This window comes from Cynocephalus volans, chromosome 10 (assembly GCF_027409185.1).
Source record: "Cynocephalus volans isolate mCynVol1 chromosome 10, mCynVol1.pri, whole genome shotgun sequence".
Lineage (NCBI taxonomy): Eukaryota > Metazoa > Chordata > Mammalia > Dermoptera > Cynocephalidae > Cynocephalus > Cynocephalus volans.
Window position 1 is genome coordinate 35,103,452 of NC_084469.1, and position 23,825 is coordinate 35,127,276.

Sequence of the window (23,825 nt, forward strand, 5' to 3'; positions counted from 1 at the left end):
TGGAATAGGGGTTTGTCTGGCAGGGATCGGGGATGAGTTCGGTACACTGCACCCCGCACCCCATAGCCCGCACCCGGCATCCTACCCGGCACCGGCGCTGAGGCGAGCGGGACCGGCAGGAGGCGGGGCGGAGCCGGAGAGAGGAACATCAGCGCGAGGAAGGGCGGGACCACGAGGAGGAGGCGGGGCAGGGGAGCGGGGGGTGCGGGTGTTTGTGTTGGAAAATCCAACTGCGCCACTGGGCGGAGCGGCCCCCCCAGCCCCGGCCTGGGAGAGGGGGGGCCGCTCGACCCTCTGGGAGACCTTGGGGAGCCTGAACACCTGGGATCCCCCCCCCCCCCGAACCAGGTAACAGGGAGCTGCGAGGGCGTCTGCAAAGAGGGAAAGGAAACCATTTCCGTGCAGGGGGGCGGGACGCCTGAATCGCAGGAGGGGTAGAGCTGGGGATGGACGTTTGGGTCTCGGGAAAGGCAATGGAGAAAAGATTGTGGCAGAGGACCTCCAGGTCCCCTAGAAGAGAGCCGGGCGGGGTGGGGGTGGGGGTGGGGGAAGAACTGGGAGGCAGACAAGTCTTGGGTTCCGGATGTCAAGAGGGGCCTTGGGCTGGGATTCCCCTTACCGACACTAGGGAGGGGTGCGGCGGTCCTCCACTGAAGGGCAGGACTGAAGGGCAGAGTTTGCAGAAAGGTCAAAGCGACGGCCCATTGAGGTCAGATGTCACCAGACAGGGGTGTGTCACTAGACAGCGGTGTGTCTCCGGCCCCGGCGCCACTTCAGGTCTCCCTCCAGTTCTTCGCACGGGTGAGGTGCCCTAACCTTCCTACTAGGAGCCCCGAGAGCCTCCCAGCGGTAGCCTTCGCCCCCTCCCACTCCGCCCAGCTCACCTCCCTTCGCCGAGCCTCTCACCCGCTTGCCTCCTCGTCCCTGGCCTTGCCCCCACTCTGCCATCCCCTGTTCCCTGGCCCTCGCCCGGTTCGGGTCCTTCTCGGTGCTGAACTTCCCAACGTAGCCACGAGATGGCGAGGATGAGACACACACCCAGAGCTGAGAGGGTGCGGGGGGAATGTGGCCGGGAAAGCAGCTGAAGCCCCCAGCCCGGCCGGAGGGAAAGGTGGGCAGAGGCCCTCGTTTGCCTTCCTGTCATCTGGGCCCCCTCACAGGAAATTGTGGGCGGGAGGGTGGAGGGCATAGGATAGAGAGGAGGCTGGGATAAATAGTGGGGAGGGGGGCACGCGGGTTGGTTACTAAGCAACGGAGATTCGCTTCCTGTCTGCTGCGGCTTGTGGCTGTGTGACTTGGGGTGGAGGTTGGAGACAGTGGTGGGTTTGGAGACTGGGGAAGGTCGAGGGCAGGACGCCTGGTTCCTGGGACAAGGAGAACTCTGGGAGGAAGGAGGGGAGGCAGCGACTGCGCCGCGACAGAAATGGACTCGGTGGTTGTCCGGAGGGAGGTGGGACTGAGGCGCGGGGCTCAGCTCGGCTCCACTTCCCTCCCGGGGGTAGCTTGCCCTGTTGCCAGAGTAACTGCAGAGCGAGATCGGGAGCTGGATTCCCGAACTCTCCTGTTCGCCCAATCCGGCCCAGTGAACGGCCCTGACATCAGGGCCCTGGCCGCCAATGGGGAAGGGGTACTGTAGAGCGACAGGAAGAGGGAGAGGGGAGAGGAGGTGGAGGCAGGGAGGAGGTAGCTGCCCCCGCCCCGCACGTGCACTCCCACACGCTCGCGCCCACCCCCGCCCTCCGCCGCACGCGCCTCAGCACCCCTTTGCGCCTGCGCAGCGACTCGGGCGCGCCCCCCAGCCCCTAGCCTTGAATCTGGGTTTGTAAAGCTAGTCCGGGGCTGCGCTTCTCAGCCCCTCGGGACCCAGACGTCTGGGTCGGTCTGCGCGCTTTCGCGGGATCACGACGATTACTGTTCAGCCTCGCTTGGGAGGGCCGGCTACCTGTTCCCCGCCTCCCCCCAGCTGGCGCCCCACGCTCCCAGGTGGGCTGGGCGGAGCTGTGGTTTCCGGGCCCATATGCTCAGCCGCTGCCTTCCCGGGCTCTGGCTTAGGCTGCTTCCCCAAGAGAAAGGCAGCGGGTAACAGCGCCCCTTCCCGAGGCTTCACCCGCCCGAGCCCAGCTGCTGTTTGTGGCGGGGGAGGGCGCGGCGGGGGAGCCCCGCACGGCCCAGGTGACTCTTCCCGGGCCCTCACACCTCTTTCGCGTGAATTCTTGCTCTTTGGTGTGCAACATAAATCGTTCGCACTGCTAACATTTCCTCTCTACTCGCCCTTGGTGTTCTTTGCACCTCCCTCGGTTCCTTTCGGGATGTCTGTCCCCGTCTCCACTCGTCCTTCTCTGCTTCTCCTGGTTATATAACTCTTCGTCTCGCCGTGTCCTGGTTTCAACTCCACAGACTCCGCCCTGGAACAGTGCGGGGAGGGGCAGGAGAGTTGAGGACCCAGACAGATTCCGGCTGGCGGCCGGCTGGGACTCAGGGGATCCTGCAGATGGGAGACGGAGCCCCGCGGGACCCGGTGCCCCCATCCCTCACATCCTGCCCCCCCCAACCGCGATCTCGCCGGGGAGAGAGAAGGCACAGTATCTCTGAGGGGCGTGTCGGGACTCCAGTCAGAAATGTGGGTTGGGAGGTCAGGGCTGGAGGCGGAGAGGAGGCGGGCGAGAGGCTCGAGTCCCTGGGATTGGAGTCATATTGGGGTAAAAAAGATAAAGGCAGGACGCCTCGGTTCCATCCTTAGTCTCCTTTTCGGGTTCCCAGAATTCCTAAGGCTATTTCCCAGGAAGCTTAGCCAGCAGCCCCCCTCCGCCTCCTAGGGGTCAAAGGTCTGTGTTAGAGGTGGCCTGGGATGATGTCACCAATGCACGTGCCCCGGGATGGTTGCCAGGCAATGAGGCCTCCTCCCCCTTCATTCCCTCCCACCTCTGCCCCGAGTCCAGTTCAAATCCCGTGCCATCTCTTTCCCCTCTCCCTTCCCTTGGCCTTAGCATCCTGCAGGTGGGAAACCCCGGCCTGGAGTTTTGTGATAGGGAGGGGCACGGGTGTGGTGTGGCTGAAAGACTTTGCCCCTTTGCTGGTCTGAGAGAATCCTGGGTCACTTTTTCCTAGATTGGCACAGGAGAGCTTCCCCTCCAAGCCGCCTCCCACCTTGAAAGAGCCTCCTAGGAGTCTTTACTTTCCCACCTGCTGCATGGCTAAGTGTCCTATTGCCCCCTTCCCCATATCAAGCTCAAGTGGGAGTGGTTGTAAGACAGCTACCCAGGAGAGGAGTTGTGTGTGGTATGGGGGATTCACTAGACACCAGCTCATCCCTGAGGTCTCCTTGAGATGGCACATCCCCCTCTACAAATAGTGAAGAAAAGGATCAGGAAACAGTATTAGATTGAAAAGTCAGGGTCTTTATTCTGTGTAGGTGAGTGTGTCAGTTTGTGGCATCTCATTTAGGGAAGGGGGACTCAGTTGATAGCTATGGCTGTCCTTCTCTGTTGAGTTAAGTCCTGGGGTAGGTGATGGTATCAGAAAAAAATCAGTGTCGCTTTTGTGTACCTTAGAGCTTGGGCTGTCAGATCAGACCTGAATTCTAATCCCAGCTCTGCCACTTAGTGGCTATTGGGACTTGGAAAGGTCACAACCTCTCTGAGTCTCTTATTCTTTATCTGAAAATTTTAAATATCAATATATATTTTGAAGGCAGATTGGAGGAAATAAATGAGACAATTTATGCAAAGCACTTAGCACAGTGCCTGGCACAGAATGAATGCTTGTTGTTATGAAATAATTTTATTATTACATGGTATTAGTTACTATTTTTATTATTATACTTAGTACGCTTGCTCCAAACTAGCCATGACCTTAGGAGTTCCTTAGGGAGGAGTGGAGAGTTTGTGTTATTTTGGAGGGGATGGGGGCTGGTGATTAGCTTCCACTGCTTTGTGCACTTTATTTGATGAAGGCTTTAGTTGGATTTGTATTGCTTTCTTTAGGATTATTTTTTCCCCTTTTTGGAGAATAAATAGCTAAAACTATTCCTTTGGCTGTGAAAATAAAATAATTGTATTGTGGTTCATGATTTTGAAGCAAGACCCCAGTCCCCTCCCATGTTCTCTGGAGCCTTTCATTTTGAAAAGGGACTCCACAGTTTTCCTAGCGGGGACAGGGCTAGGCTAAGGGGTGTGTAAAAGGTTGGGGTGGTTGGGTGGAGAGAGACTAGTGCTGGGGGCTGGGGGGCGGGTAGTTAAAGGAAGAGACCGGAAGGGAGGAGGAGGGAGCCTGCTGGTGGGGAGGGAGAGAGGGGAGGAGGAGGTGGAGGAGGAGGAGGAGGAGGAGGAGGGAGGGGGTTGGGGAGAGCCTGCTACAGTTCTTTGTTTGACTCCGGGACTCAGGGACGGGGAGGAGGAGGGAGGGAGGCAGAGGCTGCAAGCGCCGGGGCAGGCCCAGGAGGCAGAGGAGGGACCGTCTCCCCCGCCCCCCCAGCCCCCACTCCCCCCCCTGCTGCTTTCCCCCCTCCCTACCCGGACTCCGGGGGCACCGCCGGGGGACAGACACCCAGCAGGTAACCCCGGCCTGGCTCGCCCTCCCCTCTCTGATTTTCCTTCTTACCCTCCTGGATGACCCCTTTCCCCCTTTCTGTCTCCCCGTTTTCCTCAGGCCTTGCCTCTTTTCCCTGGACCTCCTTGTTCCATCTCCCCCACTTGGGCTGGCCGCGCCACCTTCTTGTGCAGCCTGACTCCCTTCCCCTCACCCGACATCCTGTGCGCCCCAGGTCTGCCCAAGGCACCTTTTGGGGTTCTGTCTCGCTCTTTCTCTGGGTTCTTGCTTCCTTTCCGACCTGTCCCCTGGGGCTCCGAGGGAGGAGGGAGTCCCAGTCCTTTTCTTGCTCCCCTCAGTTCCCCGTGCCCCCCAACTCTGGCCCCCTTTCTCCTAGCAGTCTCCAGGGGTGGGGAGAGAACCGGAATTTGGGGGGCCCTCTGGAGGGACAAGGGGTTGTGAGTCGCTGGGGAAAGGGACTGTGAGTGTGTGGGGTGGGGGTGGGGGGTGGTTAGAGACCTGGCTGCCTCTCTGTTGTCCCTTTAAATGGCCCTCACATTTCTGGGGACTCATGGGGGGGAGATGGCAAGCCGCCTGCCTGGGGGGCAGGGCCCTTGGTTCCTCCACACAATCAAGGGTGGTAATGATTTAAAGGGACAGCTTCAGTGTGGCCGCTGCCACCCTGTGCCGGCGGGAGGGGGAGCCGGCAGTCCTTGTTTGGGGAGCCTTGACTGGTGATCAGGGCATTTGAGGCCGAGTCTATTGCAGGGCCTGCCAGGTCTGGGATGGTGCTGCAGCTGGGAAAGTGCAAGGAGGGGTGACAGCCTGCCTGAGGGGCACTCAGCCTGGGCTTTCTCCAGGGCCCCACCTTTGCGTCCATCGACTTTTTGGCCAAGAATCCTTGAGGCCAAACTACTGGAGTATGTCAGCCACCAGGTGGGGGCCACCAGGAGGTCTACAGGTCAGCGGCCTGGCCTGGGCACTTTGGAGTTGGCCCTTCAGCTTCCCCTTTTGTTGTTTGGCTCTGTGCATAAGAAAGCCCCAGCCCCTCCCCCCTGCTCCCCCTTCCAGTCCACATGCCCCCCCCACACCCACCCCAGCTGTTGGACAGATGAATTACAGCCTCGGGCTTGGGGCCAGGGCTGGTGAAGGATTAAAGCTCTGGGGCTGGCCCTTTAAATGTCTGTTAGCCCCTCCCCCACTCTGGTGTCTGGACACCCCCCACACACCCTTCTGACCCCCTTGGCTGCCCCTCACTCCTCTTCTTGGTCTGTCCTAAGGCCTGACCACTCCCCTCTCTTTAGGCTAGACCTTCCCCAGAGGCCCCTCCCCCAACATAACCACATATACAAATGCTACTGACTACACACATGCCCTCCCTGGTCCCATGTTCTGAGCCTCCCTATTCCTGGAGAGTTCCAGCCTCAAGCTCCCTTCTCCAGCAGAAGGGCCTTGCCTGCTGGCCTCCCCCACTTGCAGCTGACCACTACCCTGGCCAGGTGAGGGGGCCTTCAATGGGTCAGAAATAGCACCTCCCCAGGGGCAGTGTCATCAGCAGCTGTGGAAGCTTGCAGCACATTGCATCATGGAGACTGGGGGCCAGAGGCCTGAGTCTCTGGGGCAGGGGGAAGGATGGGAGCTGGAAGGCCAGGGAATGGAGAGACTAGACTAGGAGCCCAAGTGTCTGGGTCCGTTAGGGAAGAGAATTGTGGCTAATGGAGCAGAAAACTTAGGTCCCTGAGGAGTGAGTCTGAGGTGAGGGCTGACTTAGGTCTGACCCCTGGATGGACACCTAATTCTTGGCTCTGGACTTATGTTAAAAGACCTAGCTAGCTCCTTATCTCTAAGGGTTGGGAGAGAAGAGAGTGGGCCTCTATCACCTTCTTGGACCACATAGAGGAAGGAGGTGATGGGGAAACAGGATATGGCCTTGGCGGGGTAGGATAGAGGGGAGGCTTGCAGCAGAGGCCACTTCCAGGCTTAGGCCCAGAGTCATAGTTCTTGCAGAGGGAGAAGGCTCCTCCTTGCTGGGCTCGTTCATCTAGTCTGGCCACCTGTGCTGCTCACCAAGACCTGCCTGTACCCGCCTGGGGGAAGAGGAGGGAGCAGAGTCCAGAGGGTGGGGTCGATTGTCTCCTGTCTTGATAAGGTTGGAGAGGACACAGAGGCTGAGCCCAGGAAGAGGGTCAGCATGCCCTGGGGCCAGGACATGCAGGACCCAGGCTAGCTTGGTGCAGATGTCAGGGGCTGCTGGGGCTACTCTAGGGTCAGGGAGTCTCAGCAGAAAGGTCCAGTCAGAAGACGGATCACAGGTTGGGTGTCCACTGTAGATTTACTCAGATACCATAGCATGCCCTTCTTACCATCTAGTCCAGGCTGCCTCCTAAAGGGGAAGATTGGAGGACCACTTTGGGATGGCTTTTTCTGGTTGCCATGGAAACAAGATTCTATCCAGTTTGACCACCAGAGTCAGGTTTCTCTTCAATGAGGGGGCAGGGAGATTTTTCCCGTCTGGGAGACCCCATCTCTGACTGATTGTTTTCTTTTAGGTTCCCCCCAGGCACCATGCCAGCCCCATAGCACTGCCCACCCCACCCACAGTGGTCTGCTGTACCCCACTGCTGGGGCTCTGGTTCCAATGAGACAGGGCACACCAAACTCCATCTGGTAAGTCCTGCCCCTCTGACCTTCTGCCCCACCAATAGTCCAACTCTGCACCACATTTTTGAAGAAGGTTGGTATGTTCTGGATCATGCCCACTCCTCAGAATGGTCCAGTCCAACTCTGAGCCTCCTCCCACGTGTGGTGCTTCAGTGGTTCAGCCCTCCTGGGTTATGGAGCTCCCCTCTGTCTCCTATGAATGGTTCATTCCTGTACTTCGCCAATCTCTCCCCCCAAAAATCTTCCCCCAGTACTACAATTCAGTTGCTTATTGAATTAAGCTAAGGTTTGAAAGCTGAAAAGTAGATGTGAGATACCCTAGACGGAATTTTCTTGGAAAGGGACAGGCTTTACCCTTAAAAGAGTTGTTGAACGCTTAGCTTATAGATGGTGTTTAGAAATTGATTTGGGGAGATACTGGACATCATTGCCATAACAACTTACTGTTGCCATGGCAATTTTGGCAATCTCACCTTTCCTTCCAGATCGCTTTCTGCCCCATTCTCTTCACACTGCACTATAGCATTTGCCTCCCACACCCTGTATTACTCTTCTTCTGCTTCCTTCTCTCCTGCCAGTTCTCTACCTGAGGTCCTGCTCCATTTCCCATTCCTCTGCGGGAGAAAAGGGAAGATGATCCCTAAACCAGGGCCTTAAGTTCTCTGAGTGTGCGTTCTTCCGCATTACTCACTGAGTTTCTTGAGTGGGACTGTTTTCTTCTATGTATCTCACTATTTGGCATGATGGTTTGCACATTGAGGTGCCTCAGCGGATTTGTGTTGAATGAATGTGTTAGCTGAATAAGCTTCATTGCCAAGAAACCTATGGCTTCTGAGATCTGCACAGCCTCCTACCCACAGTTTCTCTAGAGGACATGAGACATTTGGGATGGTAACATGGGGTAGAGCTGAGAGGAAGACTGACACAGGAGATGGCCTGTGAGTATATAAGCAAGGGAGGGAGAATAGGACAGAGGCAGTACAAAAGAGTGGTAAGAATGTAACTCTGGAAAGAAGGCCCAGCTCTTCCACTCACTTGCAGAATGACATTGGCCAACTTACTTAACCTCTCTGAGCCTCAATTTCCTCATCTGTAAAATGGGGTAATCACAGTATCTCCTGTCAGGTTTTGGGGAAAAGTTAAAAAAAAAAAAAAAAAGCATATAAAATGCTTAACACAGTGCCAGTCGTGTAATAAGTATTCACTAAATGCTAGCAATTATCGTCATAATGGGAGCCGCAGGGAGCTGTTAGGATAAGCAAGGATGTTGAGGAATGGGACAGAACTTTATCGAAGGCAGACAGACCCCCAAACACCTGACTCAAACAGAAGGATGACTGACCCGGCAAGACGTCAGTATTGAAGGGAGTGAGGCGAAGAGTCAGCAGGGTCAGCCTGCTCCAATGTCTCCCTGACTCTGTTCAGGAACATGAAGGCAAACACAGAAGGGCATGTGCAGAGACGCACGTGATCATGCTAGTGATGCAGAGGCAGACCCAGACAAAAGACCGAGACAGGAGCCAGGCAGACACACAGACAGAGACAGCCCCGCGGAGTCATGTAGACAAGGATAATGACAGGAACGCGTCAGACACAGGCACTGAGGGAGACAAGATGAGCAGATATGCAGGTGCACACGGAGACAGACACCGGGACCCACACACAGCCGACCGTGTCACAGACTTGTGAACACAGCGCCCAGTCAGAGGCAGACACAAGGCCCGCAGTGACACATAGCGGGCCGGGGCCAGCACCGTCACTTCTCAGTTGGGGGTGGGGAGGAGCCGGCAGCGGGGGAAGGCTGGGGAAGGGAATCCCGGGCGGGCGGCCTGCCCGGGTGGCTGAGTCACAGTAGAGTCTCAGCCGGCGGCCGTCCCCTCCGCCTCCCCCTCCCATTCCCCCAGGTAAGAAGCGAACCTGTAACCCCTCGCTTCCACCTGGCAGAACGAGGAACGGCAGGGAGCGGGATGCGGCGGGGGCGGTCCCACCTCCGCTCGCGTGCAGCGTGCCCACTAGCTGCCTGCTCAGTCAAACCCATCTGCGGGGTCTTATCTTTGGCTGTGTTAGGATTCTGCGTGCGCACGTCAGGCCTCTTACCACGCGTCCTGCGCGGCTGGGGTCCTGCGCGGAGGAGCTCTTCGGCCTCAAGCCCAGAGAGAGTTAAGTGGGTGTGATTGATGGAGTGGTTCTCTCTTGGGGCTCAAGGGGGAGGGGGTCGGTTAAAGTCCTGGAGTCCAGAGCCCGGATGGAGGGGGCGGAGCCGGGCTTTGCCGGGAGTGCCCGGATGGGGAGGGCGTGGCCTCGGCGGGAGCTGAATTAACCCTTTCAGAGCGAGCGGCTTGCTCCCCAGGATTGTGGGTCGGTTTGGGAGAGGCTGGAATGTCTGCCCTAGACGTCTATCGACCTCCCAGCCTGGCTCTGGCCGCGTGCGTCTACATTTCGTCTGTCTTCGAGGAGCCTGTGGGTTTCCGTCTTTGTGTCTCTCCGTGGTTGTTCCCTCCCTTGGGTTAGTATGGACACCGGGAGTCGGGGAGGGCTATTCTTGCCCCAGAGCGAGAGTGGAGGTGAGAGTGGATCGCGAGCTGGCCGCCGGCGGCTGGGGAACAGGTGTGAGCGCGGCGTTGGGGCTGCCCGGCGCGGGGAGGGGCTGTCGTGGGGGGAGACGAGAGGGGAAATTCCGCGGGACCGGTGGTGAGCGGTGTGTGGGCTGAGGAGTTGTGTCTGCCTCTGACTGTGTGTCTGTGTGTGTTCGGGGAGGCGGGGGCTGAGTCAGTGGGAATAGGGGAAGGTTTTCTGGGTGACTCACGCTCCCCCACCCCAAGCCTGAATCAGACCCGCAGGGAGGGCTTTGTCCGGGGGGGCGGGTGAGGAGTCAGGCCCCTGCGTCCCGGATGGGGACGAGGATCGAGGTGGCTACGAGGAAGTTTTGTCTTCAAGTGAGGGCTCTGTACTCCCTGGTGCCAGAGTAGGGCTTTGTGGATAAAGGTGGAAGACCAAGAGGCTGGAGGGACGGGACTCGCTGGCTTAGGGAAAGCTGAGTCAGTTCCCCGTGGGAAAGGGGAAGTGGCAGAGGGGAAGTGTCATCATCGCAGAAGGGGAAGCTGCATTTCCTGGTAACTGGCAGCTCCCTCGGCACCACTTCCCAAGCAAGGATCGCTCCTCTGATATCTGCTCCCCTCCCTGCACCGTTTGCCCAAGTCTGGTCCTTGCGTTCCCCTCTCCCCGGGGACTTGGGTGGGGGCAGCCGGCCAGGGCTACACTTGACCGCAGTTAGGCGCTGTACTTGTCCCAGGGCTTGGTAACAGATAAAAAGGCTGCTGCGTCTGGTGAGGAGTCAGAGTTCTGACAGAAACTCCGCGTGAACTTCGGAGAGGGTCCGCGGGGCCCAAGTGCCCAGTAGGGCTCAACGGAGAGTGGCAGGCCGGGACCTGTAGGGTCCAAGCGCTTCCATGCAAACAGGCGACCTTGCCCCTTCAGGAGGGAGGGCTGTTTTCACCAGAAACCCGTCTGCCTTTGTGGGTTGCGTGGAAATTTCCCCATAGCGCAGACTTCTCAGCGAAGGCGAACTTTCCAGCCGCCCCCAGCCCCTGGTTGCGCGCTCTCCCCCGGCTTCCTGCCCGGCGCTAGCTCCAGCTGGAGCGCTGGCTCCGCCCCCGCCGCTTTGTACTCGGCACTCGCTTCTCGCCGCTCTTTGTACTCTAGACTCTCAATGGACCGATCCTAGGAGTGGAGCCGGCTCCCTACTTGCGGGGACGCCGGGTAGACGCGGAGGCGGCGCGGGGATGCAGCTCCTGGGCTCAGGGAGGCGAGAAGTTAGAGCTGGGGCTAAAAGGAGAGGAGCCCAGGAGAGGAGAGCGTTGTGCCGGTCGTGGATCGAGCCAGCACCGACGGGGGGGTGGTGGTGGTGGAAGGACGTGAAGGAGGAAACGAAACAGGTTCTGGGTTCTTTAAGGGAGTGGGCGGTGAGAGTGGGACAAGAGTGATGTCACTGCCTCTCGGGCCCCGCCCTCCTCCCTCCCGCAGGACCCCCCCCCCCCAGCCAATACACTTACACACACCGCTTCCGCTGCGCAAGTAGCCACGTCACGGGCAACCCCCGAAATCCCCCCCTCCCTTGGGGGGCGGGGGCCACGTGGGCCGTGGGGAACCGCGTGGCCCCGGCGGGGAAGGGCATAGAGGATACGGGAGCCATGCGAGAAGGGCCACGCGGGACTGCGGTGCGCGACTTCTCAGAAGTTGGGGGATTCATGGGGGGTTTGGTTTTGGGGGTCGGTCGATACTGAAGACCCAGAGAGCCTGGGCAAGTGGAGGAACTGGAGGAACTGGATACAAGGCTGAGGACTTAACCGTAACTGGCTTGGGACGGGGTCAGGCGTTGCGGGTGGAGCGCTATGGTAGCGGCGCGGGCGAGTTCGGGTGCCGCAGAAGTGCCCAGCTAGCCCTAAGCATTTCCAAGGGGCGCTCGGGGTGGAGAGGGCAGTCACTGGGCGAGGAGAAGTGAGGAAGGGAAGGGACGTCTTTGCGTCCCGCATTCATCTGCAGGCCTCGGTCTTGCGGTGGCCAGGCGGGGGGCGATTCGAATGGTCTGGCCGGGACCACCGGCGGCTCTGTGGGTGAGAGAAGCTGGTGGTAGCGCCACCCCCCAGGCGGACCCGAGCGTGCAACTCATCGCCCTCACCCGCACGGGTCCTGCCCTGCCGCCCAGCTTGGCCCTCTTGCCCTGCCGGCCCGGGTGTCAGGTCCAAGATGGGGACCCTAGGTGGGAGCCGCGGGGTCACATCGGGGTCACCCCGGGCCGAGCCCGTCTGACCGGCTCGCCCGCCCCTCCTTCCCGGCAGCCAGGGTAAGCTCGCTCCTATTGGTTCCTGCCAGGCTGTTACTGAGGCGGAGACACGGGTGATGACTGGCTTTCTGGGCAGAGGGGAAGTCCTGTGATTGGCCCGGTCTCTGGAGCTCGCCGACGCAGAGAGAGAGGGCGCTCCCACGGAGACCGGGTAAGCGGCAGCGGTGCGGGCTGGTCCACGGGGCTCCAGACTGGAGGCCTGGCAGCGTAGCCACTCGGTCCCTCCGACTGGCCCTCTGGCTCTCTGCCACTCTCCTGGGCTTCTAAGGGCTCCTTAGGCCAGGAAGGCCTCCCCTCGAGGAAAGCCAAGGCCGGGCTCTCTGCACAAATGACAGACCTGTGTGTGCCACTGCCAGCCCAGCCCAGCCTTCGGGCCCTGACTGTGTGCTGGCCATCTCACCTCACTCCTTTTCCTCTTTCTCTCTGTAGAATTGGCTGTGAACGGCCCCAGGCGGCCATCTGGGGTCACTGGGCACTCTCGTCAGAGTGGCCGGAGCCCGACCGTCGTCCCACAGAGCTGGGGCAGGGGGCCGTGCCCGATCTCCAGGGCTCCTGGGGCCACTGCTGACCTGGTAAGGGAAAGACTGGGGCTGGGTTGACTGGGTGTACACTGGCAGCTCTGGTCTTGCCCCCAGTAAGGGCATAATCTCTTATCCCCAACCCAGGCTGGATGCATCGGGCAGTGGACCCTCCAGGGGCCCGCGCTGCACGGGAAGCCTTTGCCCTTGGGGGCCTGAGCTGTGCTGGGGCCTGGAGCCCCTGCCCGCCCCATCCCCCTCCTCGTAGCGCATGGCTGCCTGGAGGCAGGTGAGAACTTGGGCCATCTCTTCCTCTGTCTCCAGGCATTGTCATCTCATCTTCTGTACCCCTCAATCTCTGTGTCATTCTGAATGGGTTTCTGCTATTCTGTGGGCCTCTGTGCAGTTCTTAGCTACTTTCTTTTATTCCCTCGGTTCTCTCCTTCCTAGGTAAGTATAAGACTGTTCCTTCTTGCTGCACTTAACAGATCCCTTCTCTCTCCAGATGCTCGGCCAGCATCGGGCAGCCCCCACTCGCTGCTCCCCTACCCCCTTCACATGGCAATAGCTCTGGGCACCCCAACAAACCATATTATGCTCCAGGGTGAGTGGGGAATTCAAAGCTTCTGGGGGTGGGAGGTAAGGCTGGGGCCTTGAAATAATATCCCCAAGCCTGACCCCCCCATCCCCTTTACTTTGTAGGACCCCCACCCCAAGACCTCTCCATGGGAAGCTAGAATCCCTGCATGGCTGTGTGCAGGCATTGCTTCGGGAGCCGGCCCAGCCAGGGCTGTGGGAACAGCTTGGGCAGCTGTACGAGTCAGAGCACGACAGTGAAGAGGCCATACGCTGTTACCACAGCGCCCTTCGATATGGAGGAATCTTTGCTGAACTGGGGCCCCGCATTGGCCGACTGCAGCAGGTGGGATGAGGCAGGATATAGGGGTGCCTTCTGGCTTAGTACACCCGCCTTATGTCTGCCCGTGCCTTATGTCTCCCTCCCCACCCCAAGGCCCAGCTCTGGAACTTCCATGCTGGCTCCTGCCAGCACCGAGCCAAGGTACTGCCCCCCCTGGAGCAAGTGTGGAACTTGCTGCACCTTGAGGTGAGGCTGGAGCTGGGTGGGCCAGGGAGGAGGGCCAGACTAGGCTTGCACCTGAGTCATTCTCACTCCTCTCTTTTTGTCCTCAGCACAAGCGGAACTATGGGGCCAAGCGGGGGGGTCCCCCGGTGAAGCGAGCTGCAGAACCTCCAGTAGTGCAGCCTGTGCCTCCTGCAGCACTCTCAGGCCCCTCGGGGGAGGAGGGCCTCAGCCCTGGAGGCAAGCGCAGGAGAGGCTGCAACTCTGAACAGGTGTGGTTGTAGGTGGGTCAGCAGGCAATGAGTGAACAGGACTGGGACAAGGAGTGGGATTCTCAAACCCTTTTCTCTTCTAGACCGGCCTTCCCCCAGGGCTGCCACTGCCTCCGCCACCATTACCACCACCACCACCACCCCCACTTCCTGGCCTGGCCACCAGCTCCCCATTTCAGCTGACCAAGCCAGGGCTGTGGAGTACCCTGCATGGAGATGCCTGGGGCCCCGAGCGCAAGTGTTCAGCACCCCCAGAGCGCCAGGTGAGCCTCTCTCTGTTGCCTCCCACCTCTTACCTTCAAGTCCCATGCCCTCCATCTCTCACCCTTTGTCATCGTTTATCTCCCATAGGACCAGCGGCACTCGCTGCCTCACCCATATCCATACCCAGCTCCAGCCTACACTGCGCACCCCCCCAGCCACCGGCTGGTCCCGGCTGCACCCCCAGGCCCCCGCCCCCCAGGAGCAGAGAGCCATGGCTGCCTGCCTGCTACCCGTCCCCCCGGAAGTGACCTTAGAGAGAGCAGAGTTCAGAGGTCGCGGATGGACTCCAGTGTTTCACCAGCAGCAACCACCGCCTGCGTGCCTTACGCCCCTTCCCGGCCCCCTGGCCTCCCCGGCACCACCACCACCAGCAGCAGTAGCAGCAGCAGCAACACCGGTCTCCGGGGCATGGAGCCGAGCCCAGGCATTGTGAGTGACAAACGCAGGTGGAGGGTGGAGGAGAGGAATCAGTGGAATTTGTCTGAGGTGGCCAGAGCAGGACTCTGACTGCCCCATCCTACACTTGCAGCCCGGCAGTGACCATTACCAAACTCCCACGCTGGAGGTCTCCTCTCACCAGGGCCGCCTGGGGCCCTCGGCACACAGCAGTCGGAAACCGTTCTTGGCGGCTCCTGCTGCCACTCCCCACCTGTCCCTGCCACCTGGACCCCCCTCAACCCCTCCACCCCCCTGTCCCCGTCTCTTACGTCCCCCACCACCCTCTGCCTGGCTGAAGGGCCCAGCCTGCCGGGTAGCCCGAGAGGATGGAGAGATCTTAGAGGAACTCTTCTTCGGGGCTGAGGGACCCCCCCGTCCTCCCCCACCACCTCTCCCCCACCGCGAGGGCTTCTTGGGGCCTCTGGCCCCCCGCTTTTCTGTGGGCACTCAGGATTCACACACCCCTCCCACTCCCCCAACCACCAGCAGTAGCAGCAGCAGCAGTGGCAGCCACAGCGGCAGCCCTACTGGGCCTGTGTCCTTCCCCCCACCTCCCTATCTGGCCAGAAGTATGGACCCCCTTCCCCGGCCCTCTAGCCCAACACTGAGTCCCCAGGACCTGCCTCTTGCACCCCTGACTCTTGCCCTGCCCCCAGCCCCTCCCTCCTCCTGCCACCAAAATACCTCAGGAAGCTTCAGGCGCCCGGAGAGCCCCCGGCCCAGGGTCTCCTTCCCAAAGACCCCCAAGGTGGGGCCGGGGCCATCCCCAGGCCCCCTGAGTAAAGCCCCTCAGCCTGTGCCGTCCGGGGTTGGAGAGTTGCCTGCCCGGGGCCCACGACTGTTTGATTTTCCCCCTACCCCGCTGGAGGACCAGTTTGAGGAGCCAGCTGAATTCAAGATCCTACCTGATGGGCTGGCCAACATCATGAAGATGCTGGATGAATCAATTCGAAAAGAGGAGGAGCAGCAACAACAGGAGTCAGGCGTGGGCCCTCCACCCCCACTAAAGGAGCCCTTCGCATCTCTGCAGCCTCCATTCCCCACTGACACAGCCTCAACCACCACTGCTGCCAGCACCACCGCCGCCACCACCACCACGGTCACCCAGGAAGAGAAGAAGCCACCACCAGCCCTACCACCACCACCGCCTCTAGCCAAGTTCCCTCCACCCCCACAACCACTGCCCCCGCCCCCACCAGCCACCCCAGCCAGCCTGCTCAAATCCTTGGCTTCTGTGCTGGAGGGACAAAAGTACTGTTACCGGGGGACTGCAGCAGCTGTTTCCACCCGGCCTGGGCCCTTATCCACCACTCAGTATTCCCCTGGTCCCCCATCAGGTGCTACCGCCCCACTGCCCACCTCAGCGGCCCCTAGCGCTCAGGGCTCCCCACAGCCCTCCGCTTCCTCGTCATCTCAGTTCTCTACCTCAGGTGGGCCCTGGGCCCGGGAGCGCAGGGCGGGCGAAGAGCCAGCCCCGGGCCCCATGACCCCCACCCAGCCGCCCCCACCCCTGCCGCTGCCCCCTGCTCGCTCTGAGTCTGAGGTGCTAGAAGAGATCAGTCGGGCTTGTGAGACCCTTGTGGAGCGGGTGGGCCGGAGTGCCACTGACCCAGCAGACCCAGTGGACACAGCAGACCCAGTGGACAGTGGGACTGAACGACTGCTGCCTCCCACACAGGCCAAGGAGGAGAGTGGTGGGGTGGTGGCAGCAGCAGGGCCAGGCAGCAGCAAGCGGCGGCAGAAGGAGCACCAGAAGGAGCATCGGCGGCACAGGAGGGCCTGTAAGGACAGTGTGGGTCGGCGGCCCCGTGAGGGCAGGGCAAAGGCCAAGGCCAAGGCTCCCAAAGAAAAGAGCCGCCGGGTGCTGGGGAACCTGGACCTGCAGAGCGAGGAGATCCAGGGTCGTGAGAAGGTCCGGCCTGACCCTGGCGGGGCGTCTAAGGCCAAACCATCCACAACTGCGGTCCCTCCACCAGCTCCTGCACCCTCTGCTCAGCCCATACCCCCATCAGCCCCTGTTCCTGGAAAGAAGGCTCGGGAGGAAGCTCTGGGGCCACCAGGCGTCAGCCGGGCTGACATGCTAAAGCTGCGCTCACTTAGTGAGGGGCCCCCCAAGGAGCTGAAGATCCGACTTATCAAGGTAGAGAGTGGTGACAAGGAGACCTTTATCGCCTCTGAGGTGGAAGAGCGGCGGCTGCGCATGGCAGACCTCACCATCAGCCACTGCGCTGCTGACGTTGTGCGTGCCAGCAAGTGAGTTGGGGGCTGTCACCCACGAGGCTGCCTTCTTGGCCCAAGGAAAGCTCCCTTCCACCATCACCCTGATGTTTCTGTCCTCATTCCACTCTCCTCCCACAGGAATGCCAAGGTGAAAGGGAAGTTTCGAGAGTCCTACCTTTCCCCTGCCCAGTCTGTGAAACCGAAGATCAACACTGAGGAGAAGCTGCCCCGGGAAAAACTCAACCCCCCGACACCCAGCATCTATGTATGTGTGCCATCTGTCCTCACAGCCCCCCCTGCCAGTGGGTGCTAAGATGGTGTTGGGGGCGGTTGGTGGGCTCTGAGCCTGGGACAGGGCTCTGACCCCAGCCTGTCCTGGTTGTCTCAGCTGGAGAGTAAACGTGACGCCTTCTCGCCGGTGCTGCTGCAGTTCTGTACGGACCCTCGAAATCCCATCACCGTGATCCGGGGCCTGGCGGGCTCTCTGCGGCTCAGTGAGTTCCAGGGTGCAGAAAGTGTGGGGAGAACTGTGAGTGTCTGGGGCATGTGGGACCCTCCGAGAACACCCACACTTGAAGACCCTGGACAGTAGCTATAATGAGCTCTTCTCAGTGGTGCATAGGCCATATTTGAGGAGTGCTTCGAGTGGATGGGTCAGCTGGCCTCAGGCTTTTCTCATCTGTCCCTGTCCTCAGCAGTGGGCGAGTGAGAAGGGGGTATATCTCAGGGCCTGGTTAGAGTCACTTTTGGTTTTCTTGGTGACTAAGGATGAGAAGAATAGATTGTAGAAAACTCCTGAAGACCCATGGTTTGAGGCCTTCTCTCTCTTTTTCAACCTTTTGTTGTGCAAAATTTCAAACATTCAAAAGAGGAAACCCTATAGAAATATAAAAATCAATTTTGTTTCCTTTATACTCATATGGCCTCCTTTCCCACCACTGAGTTACTGGAGGTACACTCCAGGCTTTCACTTGACTAAATCTTTAATTGGATCCAATGGCAGTGATAAGCTGCCATTCATTGAGTACCTACTATATGCGAGGTGCTATGCACACCTGACGACTCTGGTTGGGGGGGTGAGGCCTGGATCAGCTGCAGGAGGAAGGGGGCTGGTGAGGACCAGATCGAGGCCAGCCCTCCCAGCTTCCTGTGAGGCTAGGGTTCTTGCCTCTTTCTCCTGGGCTGAGCTCTGCTAAGCCTGTGTCCACACTGTCAGAGACCTGGGGAGTAGGAAGGGAAAGGGTGAGTTGGGCCCTCCATACTTGTCCTCTGCCTCTGCCCCTGCCCCTGCCCCGACGCCCTGCTCGGCCCTCCCTTGCAGACTTGGGCCTCTTCTCCACCAAGACGCTGGTGGAGGCGAGTGGTGAGCACACCGTGGAGGTGCGCACCCAGGTGCAGCAGCCCTCAGATGAGAACTGGGATCTAACGGGCACACGACAGATCTGGCCCTGTGAGAGCTCCCGTTCCCACACCACCATTGCCAAGTATGCACAGTACCAGGCCTCGTCGTTCCAGGAGTCCCTGCAGGTGAGGGGCGAGCATGAGCACAGGCACGGGTGCTGGGATCAGGGGTGGTGGTGGGAGGGCTCCCGGAAGGTCACTGACCCAGGCCTGCTTACCCCTCTGGCTGAGCAGGAGGAGAAGGAGAGTGAAGATGAAGAGTCAGAGGAGCCCGACAGCACCACAGGAACCCCTCCTAGGTACAGTACAGTTGTACGCCTCCTTTAGGACTCCTGCCCTTTCTTTGGTTCTCCACTAACCTGTGCTCTTTACCACAACAGCAGTGCACCAGACCCGAAGAACCATCACATCATCAAGTTTGGCACCAACATCGACCTGTCTGATGCCAAGAGGTCAGTGAGGCTGAGGCCTGCAAAGTTGGGACAGGAGTGCTCATGGGCAGAGTTGGGAGTAGCCACCCACTTTTGTTGCACCCTGGCCACCGCAGGTGGAAGCCCCAGCTGCAGGAGCTGCTGAAACTGCCCGCCTTCATGCGGGTCACATCCACGGGTAACATGCTGAGCCACGTGGGCCACACCATCCTGGGCATGAACACCGTGCAGTTGTACATGAAGGTCCCCGGCAGCCGAACACCAGGTGAGCCACTGGCCTGCGGGCGGGTGCCAGGAGCGCTGGAGGGAGGGGCTGGCGGCGGCCTGAGTCGCCGGCCAATGAGGGGAAAGGGTGGGGCTGTCGGGAGCTCAGGCTCCGAACAAGCCAGCCATGCCGTTCTCTGTCGCCCCTTGCAGGCCACCAAGAGAACAACAACTTCTGCTCTGTCAACATCAACATCGGCCCTGGCGACTGCGAGTGGTTTGCGGTGCACGAGCACTACTGGGAGACCATTAGCGCCTTCTGCGACCGGTGCGTGCCAGCCCCCTGCTAGTCACTGTCGCGTCTCGTCTCTCGGTCCCCAGCTTCCCACCTGACCCTGTGACCACACCGCAGGCACGGCGTGGACTACTTGACAGGTTCCTGGTGGCCAATACTGGATGACCTCTATGCTTCCAATATCCCTGTGTACCGCTTCGTGCAGCGCCCCGGAGACCTCGTGTGGATTAACGCAGGGACTGTGCACTGGGTGCAGGCCACCGGCTGGTGCAACAACATCGCCTGGAATGTGGGGCCCCTCACCGGTGAGAGGGTGGGGCCAGGTGATGGCTTGGTGCAGGGCCAGTTAGTAACGAGGAGGTAGGGCGCATGGAGAGTGAGACCCATAGGGAGTGGGGGTGGGGTGGGGTGGGGTCTGAAGGGTGCCAGCTGTGAGAGAACGGGCTTGGGCCCAGGTGGCTGGGGGCTGTTTGAGAATCCTGTCGTTACCCTTTCTGCCCCGCAGCCTATCAGTACCAGCTGGCCCTGGAACGATATGAGTGGAATGAGGTGAAGAACGTCAAGTCCATTGTGCCCATGATTCATGTGTCCTGGAACGTGGCTCGCACAGTTAAAATCAGTGACCCCGACTTGTTCAAGATGATCAAGTGAGGGCTCTGTTTGGGTGGGAGCCCATCTCCACCTGACCTGGTCCCTGCTGTCCTCCTTCCTATCTGACTCTGCCCCCATTCTTCACCTGCTGGGGAGGCTGACAAGGTCCCTGCTCTCATGACCATTTTTTTCCCCAGTGATCCAAATAGACAAAAACCACATGAAATTTCAATTGTGACAGATGTCCGGGACAGGGGATGTAGCCAGGCATGAAGCGGGGAGCCCTCTAGGGGAGGACCACGGGACTGCAACCTCAGGGAACTGAGCGCCCAGCCCAAACGCCCTGCTCCGACTCTGCCCGTCCTTCTCGCCGCTGCCGCTGTCGCTGCCGCTGCCGGCAGCCTTGCCTCAATGCCACTTCACCTCTCCCCAGGTTCTGCCTCCTGCAGTCCATGAAGCACTGCCAGGTGCAACGGGAGAGTCTGGTGCGGGCAGGGAAGAAAATCGCTTACCAGGGCCGGGTCAAGGACGAGCCTGCCTACTACTGCAACGAGTGTGATGTGAGTGGGCCCGCCCTCCCTTTCCTGCTCCCCCAAGGTGCCCACAGTGGCCCTCCCTGCCCGTGACCGCCCCCTCTTAACTGTCCCAGGTGGAGGTGTTCAACATCCTGTTTGTGACGAGTGAGAACGGCAGCCGCAACACGTACCTGGTGCACTGCGAGGGCTGCGCCCGGCGCCGCAGCGCGGGCCTGCAGGGCGTGGTGGTGCTGGAGCAGTACCGCACTGAGGAGCTGGCGCAGGCCTACGACGCCTTCACGCTGGTGAGGGCGCGGCGGGGCGGCGGGGGACGGCCGGCTGGCCGGGGGCGCCGTGGGCGCGCCGTGGGGCCAGCCCTCGCCTGCCCCTGAACCGCGCGCCTTCTCCCCCGCAGGCCCCCGCCAGCACGTCGCGATGAGGCCGGACGCCCCGCCCGCCTGCCCGGCCGCCCGCGCGGGCGCCGCGGGGCCACCAGCACACGCCTGGGCTGGACCTAGGTCCCGCCTGTGGCCGGGAAGGGGCTTGGGCCCAGCCCTTCGACCCCAATGGCAGCTCCCCTCACTTAATTTATTAAGAAAAAGAATTTTTTTTTTTTTTAACAAATAGGAAAAAAGGAAAAAAAAATGGGAGACGGGGGAGGGGGCTGGCAGCCCCTCGCCCACCAGCGCCTCCCCTCACCGACTTTGGCCTTTCTAGCAACAGACACAAGGACCAGGCTCCGACGGCGGCGGGGGTCACATACGGGTTCCCTCACGCCTGCCGCCCGCCCGCCCGCCCGGCGCAGATGCCCGCGGCTAGTGTATGTACATAGACGTTACGGCAGCCGAGGTTTTAATGAGATTCTTTCTATGGGCTATTCCCCTCCCCCAGAACCTCCTTTTTTACTTCCGATGCTAGCTGTGACCCTGTACATGTCTCTGTTTATTCACTTGGTTATGATTTGTATTTTTTGTTCTCTTTTTGTTTGTTTTTGGTTTTTAATTTATAACAGTCCCACTCACCTCTATTTATTCATTTTTGGGAAAACCCGACCTCCCGCACCCCCAAGCCATCCCGCCCGCCCCTGCAGGGACCGCCCGCCAGTGTGTGTCCGGGCCCGGCCCGCCCGTCTCCGCTCGTCCGCCCTCGGCTCCAGCCGGGTTCTCATGGTGCTCAAGCCCGCTCCCCTCCCTACGTCCTGCACTTTCTCGGACCAGTCCCCCCACTCCCGACCCGATCCCAGCCCCGCCCGAGGGTGAGCGACTCCTGTACTGTAGGGGAAGAAGTGGGAACTGAAATGGTATTTTGTAAAAAAAAAATAAATAAAATAAAAAAATTTAAAAGTTTTAAAGAAAGAACTGTGAGGAAAAGGAACCCCGTCCTTCCTAGCCCCGGCCAATTTTAAAAACACGGACCTTCGCCCCCACCCCCTTTTCTTTTTAAGCGTGACAGCCCAGGGCCAGGGCCTCACTGGGGCAGGGACACCCCGGGGTGAGTTTCTCTGGGGCTTTATTTTTGTTTTGTTGGTTGTTTTTTTATCCTCCATGCTGGGGCTGCGGAGGGGTGGGGGGTTTACAGTCCCGCCCCCTCGCACTGCACTGTCCTTCTGCCCCAAGGGCAGAGGGGTCTTCCCAACCCTACTCCTATTTTCGGTGATTTTTGTGTGAGAATATTAATATTAAAAATAAAAGAAAAAAATCTCCTGTTTTGATTCCGTGCGGGTGATGGCAGGGAGAGTACCGGGAGGAGGGCTGCAAGACCGTGATTGATGGGGAGGGCCTGCATAGACCCCGGCGAAGGTGAGCCCCTCCCCGGAGGCGCCTGTGGAATGTCCAGAGCTCTGGTCTGCTCCTCAGGATGGGTGGGGGGGGTGCCTAATCCTAGAGCCGCATTCCAGGATAAGGGGGGTGGGGAGAGGCTGGGCTGGGGGAGGGGCAGGAAAGAGGGCTATAAGGGCCAGGGCCGCGGCCCAGGAGGGCGGGAGCCAGGCGGGCCATGGCGGATGTCCCCGGGGCACAGCGACCGGTTCCCGGCGGCGGCCCAGAACCCCGGGACCCCCTGGACTGCTGGGCCTGTGCTGTGCTCGTAACGGCTCAGAATCTGCTCGTGGCTGCCTTCAATCTTCTCCTGCTGGCGCTGGTGCTGGGGACCATCTTGCTACCCGCTGTCACCATGCTGGGCTTCGGCTTCCTCTGCCACTCCCAGGTGAGCGTGCAGCACGGGGTGTGAATGTGAATGTGGGTGTTATTGTGTGGTGATGCTCCCCGCCTGGGATGTTCCCATCCGTACGCCATATGGCCCGGGTCGGCTTGGGCCTGAAGTCTCTTCTCCTCCGACAGTTCCTGCGCTCCCAGGCACCTCCTTGCACCGCGCACCTGCGGGACCCTGGCTTCACGGCCCTGCTGGTCACCGGATTCCTGCTCCTCGTGCCGCTGCTCGTGCTTGCCCTAGCCAGCTACCGCCGCCTCTGCCTGCGCCTCCGCTTGGCCGATTGCCTCGTGCCCTACAGCCGAGCCCTCTATCGGCGCCAGCGCGTCCCACAGCCGCGGCAAACCCTGGCCTCACCAGGGTCACAGGCCGTTCCCACATCAGGCAAGGTCTGGGTCTGAGGACAGTTGAGTCAAGAACAACCCGGACGGCTGCCCTCCCTCCCAGTTGGCTCAAGGACTCGAAGCCCCGGGATCTTCTGACCCGCCCTGCCCCCACCCCTGCATGAGCTGGGCCTCGCATCCTCTTGGGGAACAGCACCATCTGTGGACCCAATGCTGGTGAAAATTCCCACACCCCCGAAAACCCACTTTCCTCTCACTACCTGCATCTGAATTCTGAACATCTGGGCTGAACTCTGCACGTCTTCCCCCTCCCCCTCCTTATCATGGGCAGGACAAGTGAACCTTGCGCCCTCCTTTTCTGGAGCAGCTCCCCCAGTGTTTACGGGGCTGGAGGGGAAAGAGTAATCACACATCAATAAAGAATTAATAAGCTGAATGCGCTCTGTGAACGAGGGATGGCACAAATACTATCAACCCTGCTCTGTGCCCGGGAGCAGGCGCGGAGGCTACAAATGCTCAGACGGAAGCATCCTTCAGTCTCCTGGCCTTTCCTTATCGCGTTAGCCCATTCGTCCTGGCCAGACCCCAGAGATCTATCCCTGACCCCAAAGTCACCTTCCCATCAACACAGCGGAGGGGGCCCGGCCTCGGCCGCCTACCCTGTCCCCTTGGGGACCCAAGTCCGTTCTCTGACCCCAGCTTAGAGGAACTCGGTGTTGCCAGGCCAGGGTGGGAAACAATGGGCCTTCCGGAGCAGGATGACACCTCCCTCCCGCCAGAATTCTGGAGCAGCAGCGTGGGAGGGAAGATGCAGGGACCCACCCCGGGGCCTGTTGCTCTGCAGCTCAGCCTGTCCCCCATCCCCACTCCCGATCTTGAAGGAACATTTAGCACCCCTGGACATCCAGGTTGGGGGTGGGGGGCCGAGAATGCTTCCGATCTCAGATAAACCCTCTCCTCTGGCGGTGCTATCCCTGCCCTGGCATCCCTGCTACAAACAGACACAGGCCAG

At 60.1% G+C, this 23,825-nt stretch overlaps 2 protein-coding genes across 5 annotated transcripts; both read left to right on the forward strand.

Moving 5' to 3' along the window:
* The first annotated feature begins 270 nt into the window (after positions 1 to 270).
* Positions 271 to 21,941, forward strand: KDM6B (lysine demethylase 6B). 4 transcript variants are annotated; one of them, XM_063110561.1, is made up of 25 exons: positions 271 to 348; positions 7,077 to 7,194; positions 9,256 to 9,347; positions 12,061 to 12,182; positions 12,461 to 12,603; positions 12,697 to 12,838; positions 13,055 to 13,153; positions 13,252 to 13,471; positions 13,562 to 13,654; positions 13,741 to 13,902; positions 13,986 to 14,165; positions 14,254 to 14,595; positions 14,696 to 16,857; positions 16,963 to 17,089; positions 17,213 to 17,318; positions 18,146 to 18,351; positions 18,460 to 18,524; positions 18,606 to 18,677; positions 18,773 to 18,921; positions 19,074 to 19,188; positions 19,273 to 19,460; positions 19,661 to 19,802; positions 20,180 to 20,306; positions 20,396 to 20,566; positions 20,677 to 21,941. In XM_063110561.1, exons 6-25 carry the CDS (start codon positions 12,702 to 12,704, stop codon positions 20,698 to 20,700), a joined length of 4,887 nt encoding a protein of 1,628 aa, XP_062966631.1. In that variant the 5' UTR covers positions 271 to 348; positions 7,077 to 7,194; positions 9,256 to 9,347; positions 12,061 to 12,182; positions 12,461 to 12,603; positions 12,697 to 12,701; the 3' UTR covers positions 20,701 to 21,941. The 4 variants fall into 4 exon arrangements, with proteins under 4 accessions (XP_062966631.1, XP_062966630.1, XP_062966632.1 ...); XM_063110560.1 differs by lacking the exon at positions 9,256 to 9,347; XM_063110562.1 differs by lacking the exons at positions 271 to 348; positions 7,077 to 7,194; positions 9,256 to 9,347 and adding an exon at positions 11,371 to 11,405.
* A 311-nt stretch (positions 21,942 to 22,252) lies between these two features.
* On the forward strand, positions 22,253 to 23,044 carry TMEM88 (transmembrane protein 88). The gene is made up of 2 exons (XM_063113012.1): positions 22,253 to 22,466; positions 22,601 to 23,044. Exons 1-2 carry the CDS (start codon positions 22,257 to 22,259, stop codon positions 22,868 to 22,870), a joined length of 480 nt encoding a protein of 159 aa, XP_062969082.1. The 5' UTR covers positions 22,253 to 22,256; the 3' UTR covers positions 22,871 to 23,044.
* Positions 23,045 to 23,825: the final 781 nt, after the last annotated feature.